The sequence below is a fragment of the Loxodonta africana genome, chromosome 13, assembly GCF_030014295.1.
Source record: "Loxodonta africana isolate mLoxAfr1 chromosome 13, mLoxAfr1.hap2, whole genome shotgun sequence".
NCBI lineage: Eukaryota > Metazoa > Chordata > Mammalia > Proboscidea > Elephantidae > Loxodonta > Loxodonta africana.
Genome location: NC_087354.1, coordinates 48,218,287 through 48,235,748, shown reverse-complemented (window position 1 = coordinate 48,235,748; position 17,462 = coordinate 48,218,287). Strand labels below are relative to the sequence as shown.

The window sequence follows — 17,462 nt, the reverse complement described above, 5'->3', positions numbered from 1 at the left end:
TTATACACACATTGTTATGTGACCCTAGTTGCTTTCACTATAATGTGGCAGCACACTCCTCCTTGCCACCCTGGATTTCCCGTGTCCATTCAACCAGCTGCTGTCCCTTTCTGCCTTCTCATCTTGCTTCCAGACAGGAGCTGCTCATTTAGTCTCATGTATCTACTTAAGCTAAGAAGCATACTCTTCACAGGTATCACTTTATGTCTTATAGTCCAGTCTTAGTCTTTGTCTGAAGAGTTGGCTTCGGGAATAGCTTTAGTTTTGGGCTAACAGAGAGTCCAGGGGCCATGTCTTCCAGGGTCACTGCAATCTCAATCAGGCCATTAAGTCTGGTCTCTGCTCATTTTCTATATCCGGTTTCTCATACAGTGCTAAAGGAAAGAATTGGTTCATGAAAGCTACATTTCAAAAGTGACTTGTTCACAAATTATAAGCAGAGTGTTTAACTTTTTGTATTAAGTTTCTTACTTGCATTATAAGGTATGGGAAGATCCCAGATTACTCCAGTACAGCCAGTCAGGTGCTTAAATATTGAGATGAAAATAAATCAGAAAGAAATAAGCCTATGTTGTGAGAATAATGTCATTTCGTTTTCCTATAACCTGAAGTGTAAGATAAAAGAAAAATGATAATTAGGAAAAAGATGAGGAAACTTCCAGCAAGATTCTGAATCATTAAACAAACAAAAACTCATGAACACATTAAGCACTAGAGCTTGTAGGAGATTTGGAAACTCTTCTGGGCCAACCTCCTTGTTGACAGATGAGGGACTGAGACCTGGAAGGTGAAATGACTGCTTGTTGTTGTCGTCGTCAGGTGCCTTCAAGTTGGTTCCAACTCATAGCGATTCTGTGTACCATAGAACAGAACACCGCCTGGTCCTGCACTATCCTCACAATCATTGCTACGTTTAAGCCCATTGTTGCAGCCGCTGTGTCAGTCCAATCTCATTGAGTGTCTGACCCTAAACTTTGCCAAGCTTGATAAGCTTCTCCAGGCACTGGTCCCTCCCGATAACATACTTAAAGTACGTAAGACAAGTTCTCTCCATCCTCCCTTCTAAGGAGCATTCTGGCTGTACTTCATCTAAGACAGGTTTATTCATTCTTCTGGCAGTCCATGGCATAGTCAGTATTCTTCAACACCATAATTCAAAGGCATCGATTCTTCTTCAGTCTTCGTTATTCACTGTCCAGCTTTAGCATGCACAGGAAGGCGGTTAAAAATACCATGGCTTGGGTCAGGCGCACCTTAGTCCTCAAAGTGACACCTTTGTTTTTTAACACTTCAAAAAGATTTTTTGCAGCAGATTTGCCCAATGTAATACGTCATTAGATTTCTTGAGTGCTACTTCCAGGGGCCGTTGATAGTGGATCCAAGTAAAATGAAATCCTTGACAACTTCAGTATTTTCTCTGTTTATCATGATGTTGCTTATTGGTCCAGTTGTGAGGACTTTTCTTTATGTTGAAGTGTAATCCATAGTGAAGGCTGTAGTCTTTCAAGTCCTCTTTGCTTTCAGCAAACAAAGTTATGTCATCTCCATATCGCAGATTGTTAATGAGTCTTCCATCAGTCCTAATGCTGCATTCTTCTACATATAGTCCAGCTTCTCAGATTATTTGCTTAGCATACAGATTGAGTAAGTATGGTGAAAGGATGCAACCCTGACACACACCTTTCCTGATTTTAAACCATGTAGTATCTCCTTGTTCTACCTGAACAACTGCCTCTTGGTCTGTGTACAGGTTCCATATGAGCACAATTAAGTGTTCTGGAATTCCCATTCTTTGCAATGTTATCCATAATTTGTTATGATCCACACAATCTAATGCCTTTGCATAGTCAATAAAGCGCAGGTAAACATCTTTATGACATTCTTTGCTTTCAACCAAGATCCATCTGAAATCAGCAACAGTAACCCTCATTCCGCATCCTCTTCTGAATCCATCTTGAATTTCTGGCAGTTCCCTGTTAATGTACTGCTGCAACCATTTTTGAATTATCTTTGGTAAAATTTTACTTGCGTGTGATTTTAATGATATTGTTTGATAATTTCCACATTCTGTTCAATCACCTTTCTTAGGAATGGGCACAGATACGGATCACTTCCAGTTGTTTGGCCAGATAGCTGTCTTCCAAATTTCTTGGCATAGACGATTGAGCACTTCTAGCACCGCATTCGTTTCTTAAAAACATCTCAGTTGGTATTCCATCAATTCCTGGAGCCTTGTTTTTCACGAGTGCCTTCAGTGCAGCTTGAACTTCTTCCTTCAGTACCATCGGTTCTTAGTTTATATGCTACTTCCTGAAATGGTTGAACATTGACCAATTCTTTTTGGTACAGTGACTCTGTGTATTCCTTCCATCTTCTTTTCATGCTTCCTTTGTCAATCAATATTTTGCCCACAGAATCCTTCAGTATTGCAACTCAAGGCTTGAATTTTTTCTTCAGCTATTTCAGCTTAAGAAATGCCAAGCGTGTTCTTTCTTTTCGGTTTTTTAACTTCAAGTCTTTGCACATTTCATTATAATACTTATCTTCTCCAGCCACCCTTTGAAATCTTCTGTTCCACTCTTTTACTTCATCTTTTTCTTTTTTTTCACTTTAGCTGCTCTACGTTCATTAGCAAGTTTTCAGAGCCTTTTCTGATATCCATATTGGTCTTTTCTTTCTTTCCTGTCTTCTTAATGACCATTTGCTTTCTTCATGTATGATGACATCCCACAACTCGTCTGGTCTTCAGTCATTGGTGTTCAATGTGTCAAATATGTTCTTGAGATGGTCTCTAAATTCAGATGGGATATACTCAAGGTCATACTTTGGCTCTCGTGTACTTGCTTTAATTTTCTTCAGCTACAACTTGAACCTGCATATGAGCAATAGATGGTCTGCTCCACAGTCAGCCCCGGCCTTGTTCTCACTGGTGATATTGAGCTTCTCCATCGTCTCTTTCCACAGAGGTAGTCAATTTGATTGCTTTGTTTTCCATCTGGTGAGGTCCATGTACATAGTTGCTATTTATGTTGATGAAAAAAAGGTATTTCCAATGAACAGATCTTTGGTCTTACACAATTCTGTTATGCAATCTCCTGTGTCATTTTTTATCCCTAAGGCCATATTTTCCAACCACTGATACTCTTCTTTATTTCCAACTTTTGCCTGCCAATCACCAGTAATTATCAATGCATCTAGATTGCACATTTGATCAATTTCAGACTGCAGAAATTGGTAAAAATCTTCAATTTCTTTATCTTTGGCACTAGTGGTTGGCATATAAATTTGAATAGTAGTTATATTTACTGGTCTTCCTTATAGGAGTACAGATATTATCCTATCACTGACAGCGTTGTATTTCAGGATAGATCTTGAAACGTTCTTTTTGACAATGAACGTGAAGCTGTTTCTCTTCAATTTGTCATTCCCATCATAGTAGACCGTATGATTGATTCAAAATGGCCAATACCAGTCCCTTCCAGCTCGCCGATGCCTCTGATACCTATCTTCAAACATTCCATTTCATTTTTGGCAACTTCCAATTTTCCTAGATCCGTAATTCACACATTCCATGTTCCAGTTACTAATGGATGTTTGCAGCTGTTTGTTCTCATTTTGAACTGTGCCGCATCAGCAAATGAAGCTCTCAAAAGCTTTATTCCTTCCATACCATTAAGGGTGACCGTACTTTGAGGAGGCATCGCTTCTCCAGGTGTATTTTAGTGCCTTCCAACCTCAGGGGCTCATCTTCCGGCATTGTATCAGACAATGTTCCGCTGGTATTCATAGGTTTTCTCTGGCCTTTTTTTTTTTTTCCAGAAGTTGATCACCAGGTCCTTCTTCCCAGTCTGTCTTAGTGTGGAAGCTCCGCTAAAATCTGTCCAGCATGGGTGACTCTGTTGGCATTTGAAATGCTGGTGACATAGCTTCTAGCATCACAGCAACATGCAAGCTACCACAGTATGACAAACTGACAGATGTGTTTTTTAGTGGTAGATAATTAGATTCAATAGGTACTTTCATCCAGAGCAAGAAAGATTTTCAACTATATTTTAAAAGGATTTCATCCAGAAAAATTATAAAAGTGGTCCAAAAGGCTTTGGGACTTATAATAAATTAAACCATTTGTCAAAAATTCTTGATACTTAAAATGTTACTCTTATTTTTAAGATAGACATTCCAAAAGCTTTAACTCACTATTCAGTCATCATGGTTTTTATTTTTATTTGTTTGGTATTATTTTCTAAGAATCAAATATAAAAGCTTGACTTTAGTGTTATGAATAACTCAAGCTTTGAAATTAAAAAAACTCTTAAGATCTGATACTTGTTCTTTGGAATCAGGAAGTCAGTCTAAAGGAGTATTTTTATCTCCTGAATGTTTTTTTCCACTGATCCTCGTAAGTTGTCTGTAACCTGAATGAAGGCCATATGGATTGCATGATCCAGCTCAGTAAGCCACGCTCATGCAGTGATGGTGATGGTGGTGGTGATTGAGAGGAGGCGTTCCCATGTGTCACGAACTGAACCAAGCAGTACTGGGTTTAAACAGTGACATATACTGGACGATACTCTTTGTACAAACCCAGGAGGTATAGATATTATTATTATCCTTATTTTACAGATGAGAAAGCCAAAGGCAAAGTAACTTTAACTAGGTCAGAGTCTCAGAGTTGGCAAGTAATGAGAGCCAAGATTTAATTTGGACTCTAGCTTCTAGTTTCTGGTAATAGCAGGTTAGGTTATTTGGATCAACCCTTTTGCTAGTTAAAATATTGTTAAAATCGTCTCAAATGCACTGGAGAGCTATGAAGACAATGGGGAACTCTCAGAACAATTTTTGGATGAAATCCTGCAATAGAAAGGAAAGCAGAATGTCAGAACGCCAGAGCCACTTGTTCCTGAGGGCATTTCTCTATAACACACTCAGGTGACAGGGGCAGAGGTCAAACTCCAGGTCCCGCCTATGACGTAGGGTCTCAGAGGAGACCTTCACTGTAACATGCTGGAACTCTAAAGGGCTTACCCTTAGTGAAGAGCAAACCAGATCCCAGGGAATTGAAGAGAAGGTTTCTTGGAGCTAAGCAGAGAAGCAGGAGAAAAAGGGAAATGGGGAAAACCTTTTAAAATGTAGCTGAAAACCTTTCTTGCTCTGAATAAAATTACCTGTTGAATCTAATTATCTACCACTAAAAAACACATCTGACTGTGGTGGCTTGCATGTTTTTGTGATGCTAGAAGCTATGCCACCAGCACTTCAAATGCTGTCAGGGTCACCCATGGTGGACGGATATTAGCAGAGCTTCCAGACAGACTGGGAAGAAGAACCTGGGGATCTACTTCTGAAAATCTGTGGCCATAGAGCAGCTCAGCACAGATTTGCACTCTAGGTATATACATGGCCTGACTTGAACAAAGAGTTTCATGCTGAGGACTTGGTTTGAAGTGATCCCAGCTGTTAGGTGGCTGGCAGAAACAAACACGAAACCTCTCTTGAGGGGGATACGTATCTACCTTAGGCCTCAGAGAACCTCTTCAAAAATATTTTTAAAGAGCAAAATGTAGCAAGCGTTCAAAGAAAACTGGGCGCACAGGAAACAAAGCCACATGACAGAGAAACAGGAGGAACAACAGCCAGCAGAAATAGGTGCACACAGATTTAAGATCACAAATTTTAAAAGAGGTGTGCTTGTTGTGTTTAAAGATATATGTGACAAATTCAAAAATATCTTTTAGGGGCCAAGAAATTATAAAAGTGACATAGTAGATCTGAAAAAGTCCCGAAGAAAACTTCTGGAAATGAAGACTACGATAATTAAAAAACTCAGTGTATTTGGCAGCAAAGTGGATACAGCAGAAGAGAGAATTAGTGAACTGGAAGATAGATCTGAATCAGACCAGTCTGACTCTTGAGTCCTTGTTCAACATGCTGCTATACTACCCACAAAGAGATCCTGCTAACTTCAAAAGAAAAAAAATCCCAATGATTTGTGATACGTACTTTGATTGCATGCTAATATTTGTGCCTTATATAGACTGTAAATTTTCTGAGTAGCCAAACTTTGAGCAGAAACTTCTTTTTCAAAAGAGATAAGGAATGTATCTCTGTACCTTCCTACTTTTGCCTAGTGAGCCCTGGGGTGTTGTGTTTTAAACACACACAATTCTGATAAGTGCTAACTAAGTGGAGCCCTGAGTCCCAGTGACCTCATCATTGTATTTGGGTAGGCAAGGGAAGTGTGCGTCCCACCTTGGGGCCTATACCCTTTAACATCCTCTATAAATTCTTCTGTTTAGGTCATCATCAGTCCTTCTCTTCTTGTTAAAAACAGTAAAACCTACAGAGATGTTTCAGATGAGAGTTGTGTTTTTCCTATTATTTAGCCTTCTACACTGGTGTCATAGTGGTTAAGAGTTTGGCAGCTGACCAAAAGGTCCGCAGTTCAAATCTACCAGGTGCTCCTTAGAAACTCTGTGGGGCAGTTCCCCTCTGTCCTATAGGGTCGCTATGAGTCAGAATCGACTCTATAGCAGTGGGTTTGGTTTCAGTTTGACACTGGTGACAGCTGCCATGTCAGAAAGCAGCCCCAGCTTTAACTTTTTTAACTGCAAAATGTCCGCCAGAGATCTCGTGTCAGCAGTGTGGTATCTGGTGGCTGATTTTGTTTTGTTTTGTTTTAGAGGGGGAGGACAGGGCAGGCCACCTTAGCTTCAAGTGTGGGAACAGCGTTGAATTGTGCAGCCTCAGACCATCAAATTCTGGCTCCATACATTCAGAATGTGTTGGGGCTTATCTCGTGCCTTAAGTCAGTTTCAGGGACTGGGGCCCGTTTCCCAGTCTCAGTCTGCCTTAGGAATTCTTCAGGATAGACCCGCAGAGCTTGCCCCCTGCCCTTGCTGAGCATTCTCGCTCAAGCAGTAGGTCACGACAGTACTTTTCTGCAATGAGAGGTCGTCAAATCTTGTCCTTAAGGAGTTCTCTTATTTGCCACCTGATGTGTGTGAAGATTATCACTTTTTAGATATTTTTAATTTAATCTTTTCTATTCTTTCATTTTCCGCTTGAAGTTTGTTTTGGTTGGTCAGTGGGCAAATACAATGAATGTATTTAATCTTATTGTTGGGACTGCCAAAATATTTCATGCGTGGGTTACACTTCTATTTGATCGTTTCTCAGTTTTTGCTATACTATGGATGAAGTGCTATACATTGATAACGGTGGAATGAAGAAAGGGAGGCAGGAAGGAAAGAAGGGACAGAGAGGAAGCCAGAATTTGATTATGGTTTTATTTCTTCAACAAGTCTAGAGAATTTTAGGATTTTCATGTTTGCTCGAAGTTCTTGATGAACGTGAATAGCAGTAATATATGGGAAAATTATATTAATAGGTATAAAATACTCCAGAGAACTTAATTATTAGTTCATGCTTGAAACCAAACGTACAATAAATGTGTATTGCATCCGTTCAATCAGTAGCCATTGCTTACACACCAGCTGTGTGCCTGGTGTGGTACTAGGTGTGAGATGAGATGAGTAAAGCAAACACATTCTCCTTATCCATCAAGGGAAACAGACTAGAAAGTGAATAATCACAACACAGTGTGATAAATAAATATGAAATATGCACAACATTTTTTTTTTATTATTATGCTTCAGGTGAAAGTTTCTAACACAATTAGTTTCTCATTCAAAAATTTATGTGTTGCAATCCCCTCAGTGTTTCAGCACTCTCCCCCTTTCCACCCCAGGTTCCCCGTGTCCCTTTGTCCAGTTTTCTTGTCCCTTCCTGTCTTCTCATCTTTGCTTTTGGGCAAGTGTTGCCCGTTTGGTCTAATATACTTGATTGCACTAAGAAGCACATTCTTTGTGTGTTTTTTGTTTGTTTTGTAGGCCTGTTTAATCTTTGGCTGAAAGGTGGACTTTGGGAGTGGATTCAGTTCGGAGTTAGCAGGGTGTCTGGGGAACCATAGTCTCAGGGGGTTGAACAACATTTTAATAAAATACAGTGGCAGGAGTTCTCAGTTCTTCTAAGAAATAGAGGGAGGTTTCACAAAAAAAGGGTAGCCCTTGAACAGAGTTTATAAGAAACCCATTTGGTAAGCACAGAAGAAGGTAGGGAGAAATAAAAGGTCATTGCCTCTCCAGGGAACATGGAAAAGTTCAGTGATTGGAGCTTCGAATGTATTTGTATTTCTCAGACTTGAGCGTACAAAAAAATCACCCAGAGAAATTATTTTATGAACTGAAGATCCACAGACCCACCCCAGACTTCTGATTCAGGAGGTTCATTTGTAGTAAGTTCCGCAGGCAGCTCTACAGTGCGTAGCCTAAAGACCACATTTCGAGGAATACTGACTAAATTGCAACTAGTGCTAAAGTCTTCTGACTTCCATTTCTGGGAGTAGTTTGACCTACTGGAAAGAACCCTGATTTTGCAACCAGACTTACCTGGGTTTGAGTCTTGGCTGTGCTACTAGACAACACACTTAATGCTAATCATTAGGTCTAGATATGGTGGATGCAGCATTAATGGTTATTAATGCCAGCTAAACCCCTCTGTGCCTCATTTTTTTCATCTGTTAAATGAGAATGTTCGTGAATCTGAAATGAGACACGAACCCCTCTGTGCCTCATTTTTTTCATCTGTTAAATGAGAATGTTCGTGAATCTGAAATGAGACACGCATGAAGAGTACTTAAAACAGTGGCTGGTACATGAAATCCCTCAAATGCAAACAATGGTATTGATGAGGATGATGATGATGACTGCAGCAACAATGACAAAGTCGTTACTCCTGTAACTGGCCAGCCAGTTCCCCACGAACACATCCTAGTACCTATTGAACTAGCGAGAATTGAAAAATGAATTCACTCATGTGAACAAGGAACTTGATAAATGATGTCAGAGATCAGAACATAAAACAAAAGGTAGTGAGGGATTGGAATGACCATGTCTCTTAGTAGTTTGGAGAAATGATCACATGACACTTGGCCCTTGGGAAGAGTTGTTCTTCATAGGAAAGAGATTTTGCAAATTAAAAAAATAAAGGAAAATAAGTTAATCCATCCTGCTACTTCAAGGCAGGGGTTCATTTAGTTTTAAGGAAAATGGTCCCAGGAAAAGGCAGCAAGTACATTGAGGTGGCCTGGTGGGTGGGCGTGAAAAGAAGGTTACAAAGTTCTGGGTCCCAGCTGAGCCTATGTCTGAGATATCACACTGTGCCAGTGGCCTTTAGATCTTTCCCACTCACCCGAGACCATCTCACTCACATCTCCCACACCCCTGGTATGTCCCCTACTGGTCAGTGGTGGATACATCTGCAGTGGACCAGGCTGACCCTGACTCTAGTCTCTCCTAAGAGCTCCCATGGGAGTTCTTGAAGGGTAGTGGCTCTGGTAGGTGCCAGGAACTGCAAGCGTGGCGCCAAGAATAGAATGCTGTCCTGGGAGCCAAAAGGTGTGGGCCATGATTTCAGCCCTGCCACTACTAGCTCTGTAACCTTGGGCAACCATTCTCCTTCGCTGAGACTTCAGTTTCTTTTATTTATTTATTCATATATTCATTCATTCAGAGGACTTCTGTGAAGTACCCTACCAAATGTCAGATCCTGGAGGGGTAGAGAGACCAGGAAGCACCCACTGTGTTATAGAATTATTCCTGTTGAAGTAGAAAGTATGCATGTAGTGGCTTTCTAGACCCGGTGTTTGGTACACATCTTGAGTGGTACACATCCAACAGTCCCAAATGGTCTTTTCAGACTGTTCCTCAGTTCATGTCAAAAGAAACCCAGATAAATGGAATAAAATGTCAACAGTAGGTGAATCTGGGTGAAGGAAAATGGGTGTTGTTTGTCCTTGTCTTATTGTTTCAGTTTTCCTCTAAGTTCAGAATTATTTCCAAATAAAAAGTTAAAAAATTAGAAATAAAAGAAACTCTGGTGCTCCAGGGCCACCTATCAAAATACAAATAAGTGATAATGTTGTGTAATTTGTCATCTCCACAACTAAGACCACTGGTCTTGAAGGGACAAGACCTGAGTTCAAGTCTTAGCGCACTTTCTAGCTTAGGACCTCGCCTAAGTTACTCACTGCTCTGAACCTCTGTTTTTTTCATCTGTAAAGTAGGGACTTTGTGAGGGTTCAACAGGGCTTTGAACTGGTTCTAAATGGTTCATGGCTGACAGAAACAAGACAGGGCTTCGAACTGGTTTGAAGCGGTTCTGTCATGGCTGACAGAAACAAGGGCAGAATAGGTATTGCATAGCAACCAAATCTCATGTGTGTCAGCTTTTGACCCGAGTAGGAAACAGGCAGCGATGCCCCACTAAAAGGTGGCGGCCGCCCATGCCACTTTGAATGTGTGTCCCTCTCCACCAACCTGCCCATAATCCAGTGTCCCGCAATCAGGCTCCTGAAAATTTCTTGAAGCAGGATATTTGATTATTGGTAGGATTATAGAGAGCAACACTTATTTAAAGCAGAGCAGTCTGCTGCAATCTTTGAACAGGGAACAGCTGCCTGTTTCCTACTCAGATCAAAAGCTGACACGCAAGGGATTTGGTTGCTGTGCAACATGTATGCTGCCCTTGTTTCCATCGGCCATGAGTGAACCATTTAGAACCAGTTCGAAGCCTGGGATTCAATGAGATTATATATCTCACACCCATCCATACGTACATATAAACTTGTTTTGCTATTCATAAAATGCTACACGAATGGAAAGAGGCTTAGAGATCATCTGGCCTAACCCACTTATTTTACAGATGAAGAAAATGAGGCCCAGTCTTAGCTGGCTCCCTGTCTTAGTTGAACTCATTATCAGTGTGTGTGGTTCCTTGAGTAGCTTACATTCACTCAAGAACTTCCTTCTGTTTTCTTACAGCCCGAAAGAATTTCAGGGGAGCAGTATGGAATCCATTCTGATGTCTGGAGCTTAGGAATCTCTTTCATGGAGGTATGTTGTTTTTGTGTTTTAGTGGATGCTTCCATGCGTACCTCTACTAATATGTCCTGTCAAAAAGAATGGAGAATTTGAAAAAAATTTAAACCTCGAGCATATTACGTATGTATACACAGAGTTTAACTCCAAAGTCTTTATTTTGAAATCCTTGTGTGTCTTGTGAACTAACTCTGAAGGTTATTCTAAAGCATTAGTTCTCACAAACCACCGGCATAAGACATATCTGGGGTGCTTGTTAAAAATACAGATTCCTCAACCCCATCCAAGACCAATTAAATCCAAATCTTTAAGAATCTGTGTTGTTAACATGTTCCCTGGGTGGTCCTTATCACATTAGATCTGGAGAACCTATGTTCTAAAATAGGGGCTCCTGAAAAATTCTGTATGATGGTAGCCTTGTTGGAATGCATATTTAACTTCCAAAGGTGATTACATTAAAGGGTACAGTCCTACTCATTTGGATGTATAAGTTCTCTCTTTTTTTTTTTTTTTTTTTTCGATGGTAGAATCTTGGGGGTAGAGGGCAATGGGGAATATGTGTTTAGCACAGTCCTTATGTCTTTACTCTTTACAGCTGTATTTAGAATGGACTTTATTTAGTGTGCTAGCTATAGCCCCACTAGAGCTCTCCACCAAAGTTTCTGTAAAATGACTGTTGATCTATAAGGAAATACGTAAGGTTTATATTAGGGCATTTGGCTCAGTTCAAATTACAGTACTATAAAGTCTACATACTTGCCAGTGCTTCAGGAATTGTTTCTCACACGCATTGATTCAGATAAATGAGGACTTTAAAAAAAAAGGACTCTTTTTTTAAATAAGATCATGGATGAAATTGTAGTCACAATTTTATCACCTTTTTCTGGTCAAATACTTTTCCACAATTTCTGTAATGCATGAATGCAATCGTATTTGAAAGGAAATGTTTTCAGACTCAATTCACCTGTACTATAGAAAGAAAAACATAGTGTTCAATGTTTATTAAACCATATTCTTCTGCTTCTTCATAAAAGAAAATCTAAAAGGAAATGCAGTATGTGTGCATCAGGATAGATGCTAACAGTGCCCACCTGATGGTGGACGGATGCTCAGAAATGAGCCTTCCAACAAAATCCTGAAGGGCTTTTTCAGCTAGCCTGTTCCGGGGAAAACAAGTACTTTCAATTTTGGGAACTGGGGCCGCCTAGTTGTTATATAATTTCCCTTTGCGTTTTTTAAATCATTGTCATAGAGCATTAAATGACCAGATATAGTATAGAACAGTTGAGATGTTACATGGTTTAGAGATAATAATCCTAGATTGAGAATCAAAGACCTAGATTACAGGGTAATCTTTGCTACTAGATTTCTAGGTTGACTGTGAACAAGCCACTGTACCTCACTGAGCCTCATTTTCTTTATCTGTAAAATAAGTGGGTTAGGCCAGATGATCCCTAAGCCTCTTTCCAGACTAATATTCTATGACTCTAAGCTGTCTTCTGTTGTCTTTCCTTAGCTTTCATACAACAACATAAATGTTCACCACTCGTTCCTTCAACATTCATTTATTCATTTATGTGTTGAGCTCCTGCTATGCCTGCCATACAGGCAAGGGGGGTGTAGTAATGAAAGGACACACATGGAATTGCATTTGGTAAGAGGTGGGTGGGATGTGAAGGGATGGACAGAAAACAAAAGGATAACTAAACATAATTTTTCAGGTGGCAGTAAGTTCTACAGCATAAAATCAAGTAGGGTGAGGAAATAGACAAACGATTGGAAACCCTGGTGGCATAGTGGTACAGTGCTACAGCTGCTGACCAAAAGGTCAGCAGTTCGAATCCACCAGGCGCTCCTTGGAAACCATGTGGGGTAGTTCTCCTCTGTCCTATGGGGTCACTATGAGTCAGAAGCAACTCCATGGCAACAGGTTTTTTTTTTTTTTTTAATGCTATTTTAGATAGGGTGTCAGGGAAGTCCTCTCTGATAAAGTAAGTTTTGAGCGGAGTCTTGAATGATGTTAAAGGGTGGAGCCATCTGGCAACAACAAGTACAAAGATCCTACGATGGAATGTGTCTGCCATGATTAAGGAAAATGGACCATTTTGACTACAGTGGAGTTAGCAATGGAAATATGAAAAGACAAATTCAGAGAGGTAACCAGGAGTAGATCATATATAGCCTTGCAGGCCATGATAAGACTTCAGGTTTTACTCAGATGGGAAGCCATCACAGGGTGCAGAGCAAAAGAATGGCATGGTCTGACTTACAATTTCAAAGGGTCACTGAGTGCTTGGCAGAGCAGACATGGAAGCAGGCAGGTAGGTAGATAAACACCCAATAAATGGAAAGATTAATAAAAAGAGATTTTTTATAGCATTGTTGTTGTTAGGTGTCGTCAAGTTGATTTTGACTCATGGCAACCCCATGTGACTGAGTGGAACTGCCCTATAGATTTTTCTAGGCTGTGATCTTTACAGGAGCAGATTGCCAGGTTTCTCTCCTGTGGAGCTGCTGGGTGGGTTCGAAGCACCAGACTTTTGGTTAGCAGCCAGATGCTTAACCATTGCGCCACTAGGGCTCCTTCTTTGTAGTGTAGGGAGGGACATTGTCATTGATGTATTTGGGGTTTTGTTGCTCGTGTTCATTTATCCTAGAGGTAAACTTGAACGGTCTCTGGAAGACTGAAGAAAAGATACTTGCCGAATTTGTAAAATTGAAGAAGATTAAGGTATAGGGAATTCTGTGAAGAAGTGTCTGTGTTGGATGTGGGCTATCCGAATGCCAGAAGGAGTGTGTTGGTTCATGTAGGTGAGATGGAGAGCAGAAGAGGACTGAAATGGTTGCAAGTGAGGACCGGGAAGAGTTCAGCCTTTTGATACTCTTTGTGTTTTAAAACAGATGGTGAGGAGTGAGGGGTTAAAACAGGAGGAGGAGATATTGTTAGAGGATGTAGAGTGGAGTCTGATTATGATAATCAAAAAGGGTTATTGAGCACCCATAAGTGCCTGGTGCTCAACTAAATGCTTTCAAAAGGAACTGCACGATTGTAGCCCCTGTCCTCTAATTATTTATGGTCAGTGTAGGACCTGACACAAGTGGTAGTCCAGTAAGTCATTAGAGAATAGAGAGTAAGGCCCCTGACATACATTTTATACCAAATTTATTTGGAGTCCAAGGTAAAGAAAAAACATGAGGTAGGGAAGTGGGGGCGGGGGGAGGTGGGAGGTTTTAAGTCCATAAATGAGAAACTGAGTGATTCAATAACAGAGATGACAAGAGAACCCTAAGGTTCTTTTTTTTCCGAGGGACAGATGTGATGAGACCATAGGGATTGAAAAGTTAGTTTAAAAGAAGTACTTGAAGGCCAAGATTCTTCTTTGTTTTCACTACAGTATGCTTGGAATAGATATTAAAAATCACTATACATAAAGTGAATTTCAATAGCATTTTACAACTCTGAGGAACAAATTGTGCTCTAAAACATAATCAGTATCTTTAGAGAAGAATTGCTTCTCTTCTGTTCATCCTCACTTTTGAACACAAGATTCCCTTTCTAGGTATGGGCTCCAAAGAGTGAAAATATCCATTTATTCAATAATTATTACTTAATAAGCACTTACCATGTGCTAAGCCCTGAAGAGTGGGGCACAAAAGCTGAGGAGAGTCCTCATCTACTGGAGAAGAAAGACACCTGAAGCCCAGAACAGTGTGATAAAATCTCTAATAGAGATGTGTTCTTTGGGCCACAGAGGGTGGACAGAGGGGCAAGGCTTCACAAAGCAGTTGACTTTTGAGCTGGATTAGTCTGGAAGGGAGTTTGCTACTGAGAGGAAGAGGGACGGGACGAGATGGAGGAGCCCCTTCCCGTCCCCCAGCACACTTGAAGGTCATTCCCTTTAAACACTTGAGAGACCAAATGTCAAAGTATGCAAGTGCTAACCTAGTGCAATTCCACTACTGTCTGTGTGGATTACCTTTCTGAAAGTGTTTTGAGTCAATCAGCTCATTCCCCTAGGGTACCGATGGTGAAGAAACACATGGGCTAAAACTATAGGAAACTGAGCAAAGGAATTTCCCTGAAATGGCACAAGTATCAAATAGAGACAAGAAGCCAAACAATGTATTTTGTTGGACAAATCTGCTGCAAAAGACCTCTTTAAAGTGTTAAAAAGCAAAGCTGTGACTTTGAGGACTAAGATGCGCCTGACCCAAGCCATAGTATTTTCAATTGCCACATATGCATGTGAAAACTGGACAATGAATAAGGAAGACTGAAGAAGAATAGATAGCTTTAAATTGTGGTGTTGCCAAGGAGTATTGTATATACCATGGACTGCCAGAAGAACGAACAAATCTGTCTTGGAAAAAGTACAGCAAGGGTGTTCCTTGGAAGTGAGGATGGCGAGACTTTGTCTCATGTACTTTGGACATGTTTTCAGGAGGGATCATTCCTGGGAATAAAGACATCATACATGATAAAGTAGAGGGTCAGTGAAAAAGAGGAAGACCCTCAATGAGATGGATTGACACGATGGCTGCAACAGTGGGCTCAAGCTTAACGACGATCATGAGGATGGCGCAGAACCAGGCAGCGTTTCGCTCTGTTGTACATAGAGTTGCTGTGAATCGGAACCGACTCAACAGCACCTAACAACAACAACATCCCTTCTGCCTCTGCTTCTGTTCCCAATTCCATAAACTTTCAATCCATGCCTGAAATCTGGTGATGCCAAAGTCAGAGGTCCTCTTCATTGTTTTAAACTTCTAAAATAAGGAGGCTCCCCCTTACTTGCCTCTGTACTGTCCCTTCCCTTGTTGCTGTGTTCTCGCAGTCCCCATGGGGAGCCATAACAAGCTCTCTCACCACACTCTTTCATAAAAGATGACGCTACATGCCACTAAAATGTACCCTTAAAAAATCACAGACAGGTACATTTGTGCCTTAAGCAAAGAATCTTTAATATCATTATCCAGGGACAGAAACTGCCCCCATCTTCTCTCAGTTCACCGTCCCTCTGTGGGATAAAGTGGGTCCTTTCCAGGGTTTTATCAGCTGTATGTGGTGTTTTTATGTGGTGTTTGGAACTGGCAGAAGTGGTAACAAAGTTGGAAATGACCCTTAAGGAGGGAAAAAAATGAGATTATTCAGAACATGGCAGTTTTTTTCCTAGATGGGAAGAATTTGGCCCCTTCCTATGCTGTTTATTTATGGTTTTCAACTCAGATCTTTAAACATGTTGTAGTTGCCCTCCTGTGGATTAGTTATAGGACCAAATAAGGGTCGTTGCCAAATGTGGGGTTTGTGTGGGCTCACTTTGTAGTGAGGGAAAGAGACTGTGTGGGACTGCAGTTCTTCCTCGAAACTTCACGACAGTCATCAGGGTGGAAATTAAAGAAACAAAGCTGGAAAGAAAAAAATAGCGAATCCCATACACAAAGGTATAAAACTCATGAACTAGGACAAACTGGGAGAGTTAATCCTGCCCCGGGATATTTGTCTGCCTCTCCTTGAAAGCTAGCACTCATTCACTTAACTTGGTGATTTTCAGGACTATTCACCCCGGAAGTTGCTATTCAAGACCTCAGTAGTAAACTTTAAAATGAAAATGAGTTTGGTACATAATAAGGGCTTTGTTCTACCAAGTTTTATCGTTTTGTTTGTTTTGTTTTTAGTTTGAGAACTGGGGTGGGGTTACCTAAAACAGTTTGGGGCACAATTTCTTAATTTCACAGATAGTGCAGGGCTTGTCTCTTCTCCCACAGATGGTGCTAGGAGAGAGCCCCTCTCATGTTTTTTACTGCTCAGTTACTCCATTCATAGTCTTGTGTCATTTGAGTCACAACATAAATCTGTAGGTGGGAAGTAAGCAATCACATCTGCAAAAGCCGGATTTGAGTTTGGACCTTCTTGGCCTAAAGTAAGTCAGCATACACCTCCCCTGCCTTGCATTTGCAGGACCCAGGTTGGTGCATATCCATTTAAAAAGGTGCCAAACAAGTCCTGCGGTGTTCTTATTCTCACTAGTGCTGTACAAGTAAATGCTCTGGTTTGTGATTCCTGGCGGGTTATTATAAATCTTATTAAGGTTAGTGGTGAATAATCTTCAGACAGGCTTTTCTACAGGAGTCAGGCTGCAAGCCCCATATTAGCACATGCATTTTGCTCTTTTCTTTCAGTCCCTTGCTTTCTCTGCCTTTGTTTGCCTCCTCTTTACACCAGTCTCCTGAGTCCAAGGCATAGAACAATCTGGCTCGATGTGCTTGGTTAATTGGTGTGTCATCTGGTCCTCGGAGACTCCTCTTCAACATGATCACTGTTTTATTGAAGTGGTCTGAATGATGTGTTAAATGATGAAAGCGAGGACCACGGCTTAGAAAAACATCTCAAGATAGGCGAGGAAGATATTCTGAGATACAGACAAGGTCATTGTCATCAAAATAACACCATCTTCTGAAGATTTGTATGGGTTCTGTTGTTTTGGCAAAGAGTATTTTATGAGTTTTAGAATTATCTTTATCAAG

At 40.7% G+C, this 17,462-nt stretch overlaps 1 protein-coding gene across 29 annotated transcripts in view; it reads left to right on the top strand.

The window, feature by feature from the left end:
• The window catches only part of MAP2K5 (mitogen-activated protein kinase kinase 5), a 279,846-nt gene that overhangs the window by 160,603 nt on the left and 101,781 nt on the right, over nucleotides 1-17,462 (top strand). For all 29 annotated transcript variants that reach the window (XM_064267345.1, XM_064267344.1, XM_064267343.1 and 26 more), the window contains one exon: nucleotides 10,881-10,952. In XM_064267345.1, the coding sequence (XP_064123415.1) occupies nucleotides 10,881-10,952 (72 nt within the window). The remainder of the gene's footprint in view (nucleotides 1-10,880; nucleotides 10,953-17,462) is intronic.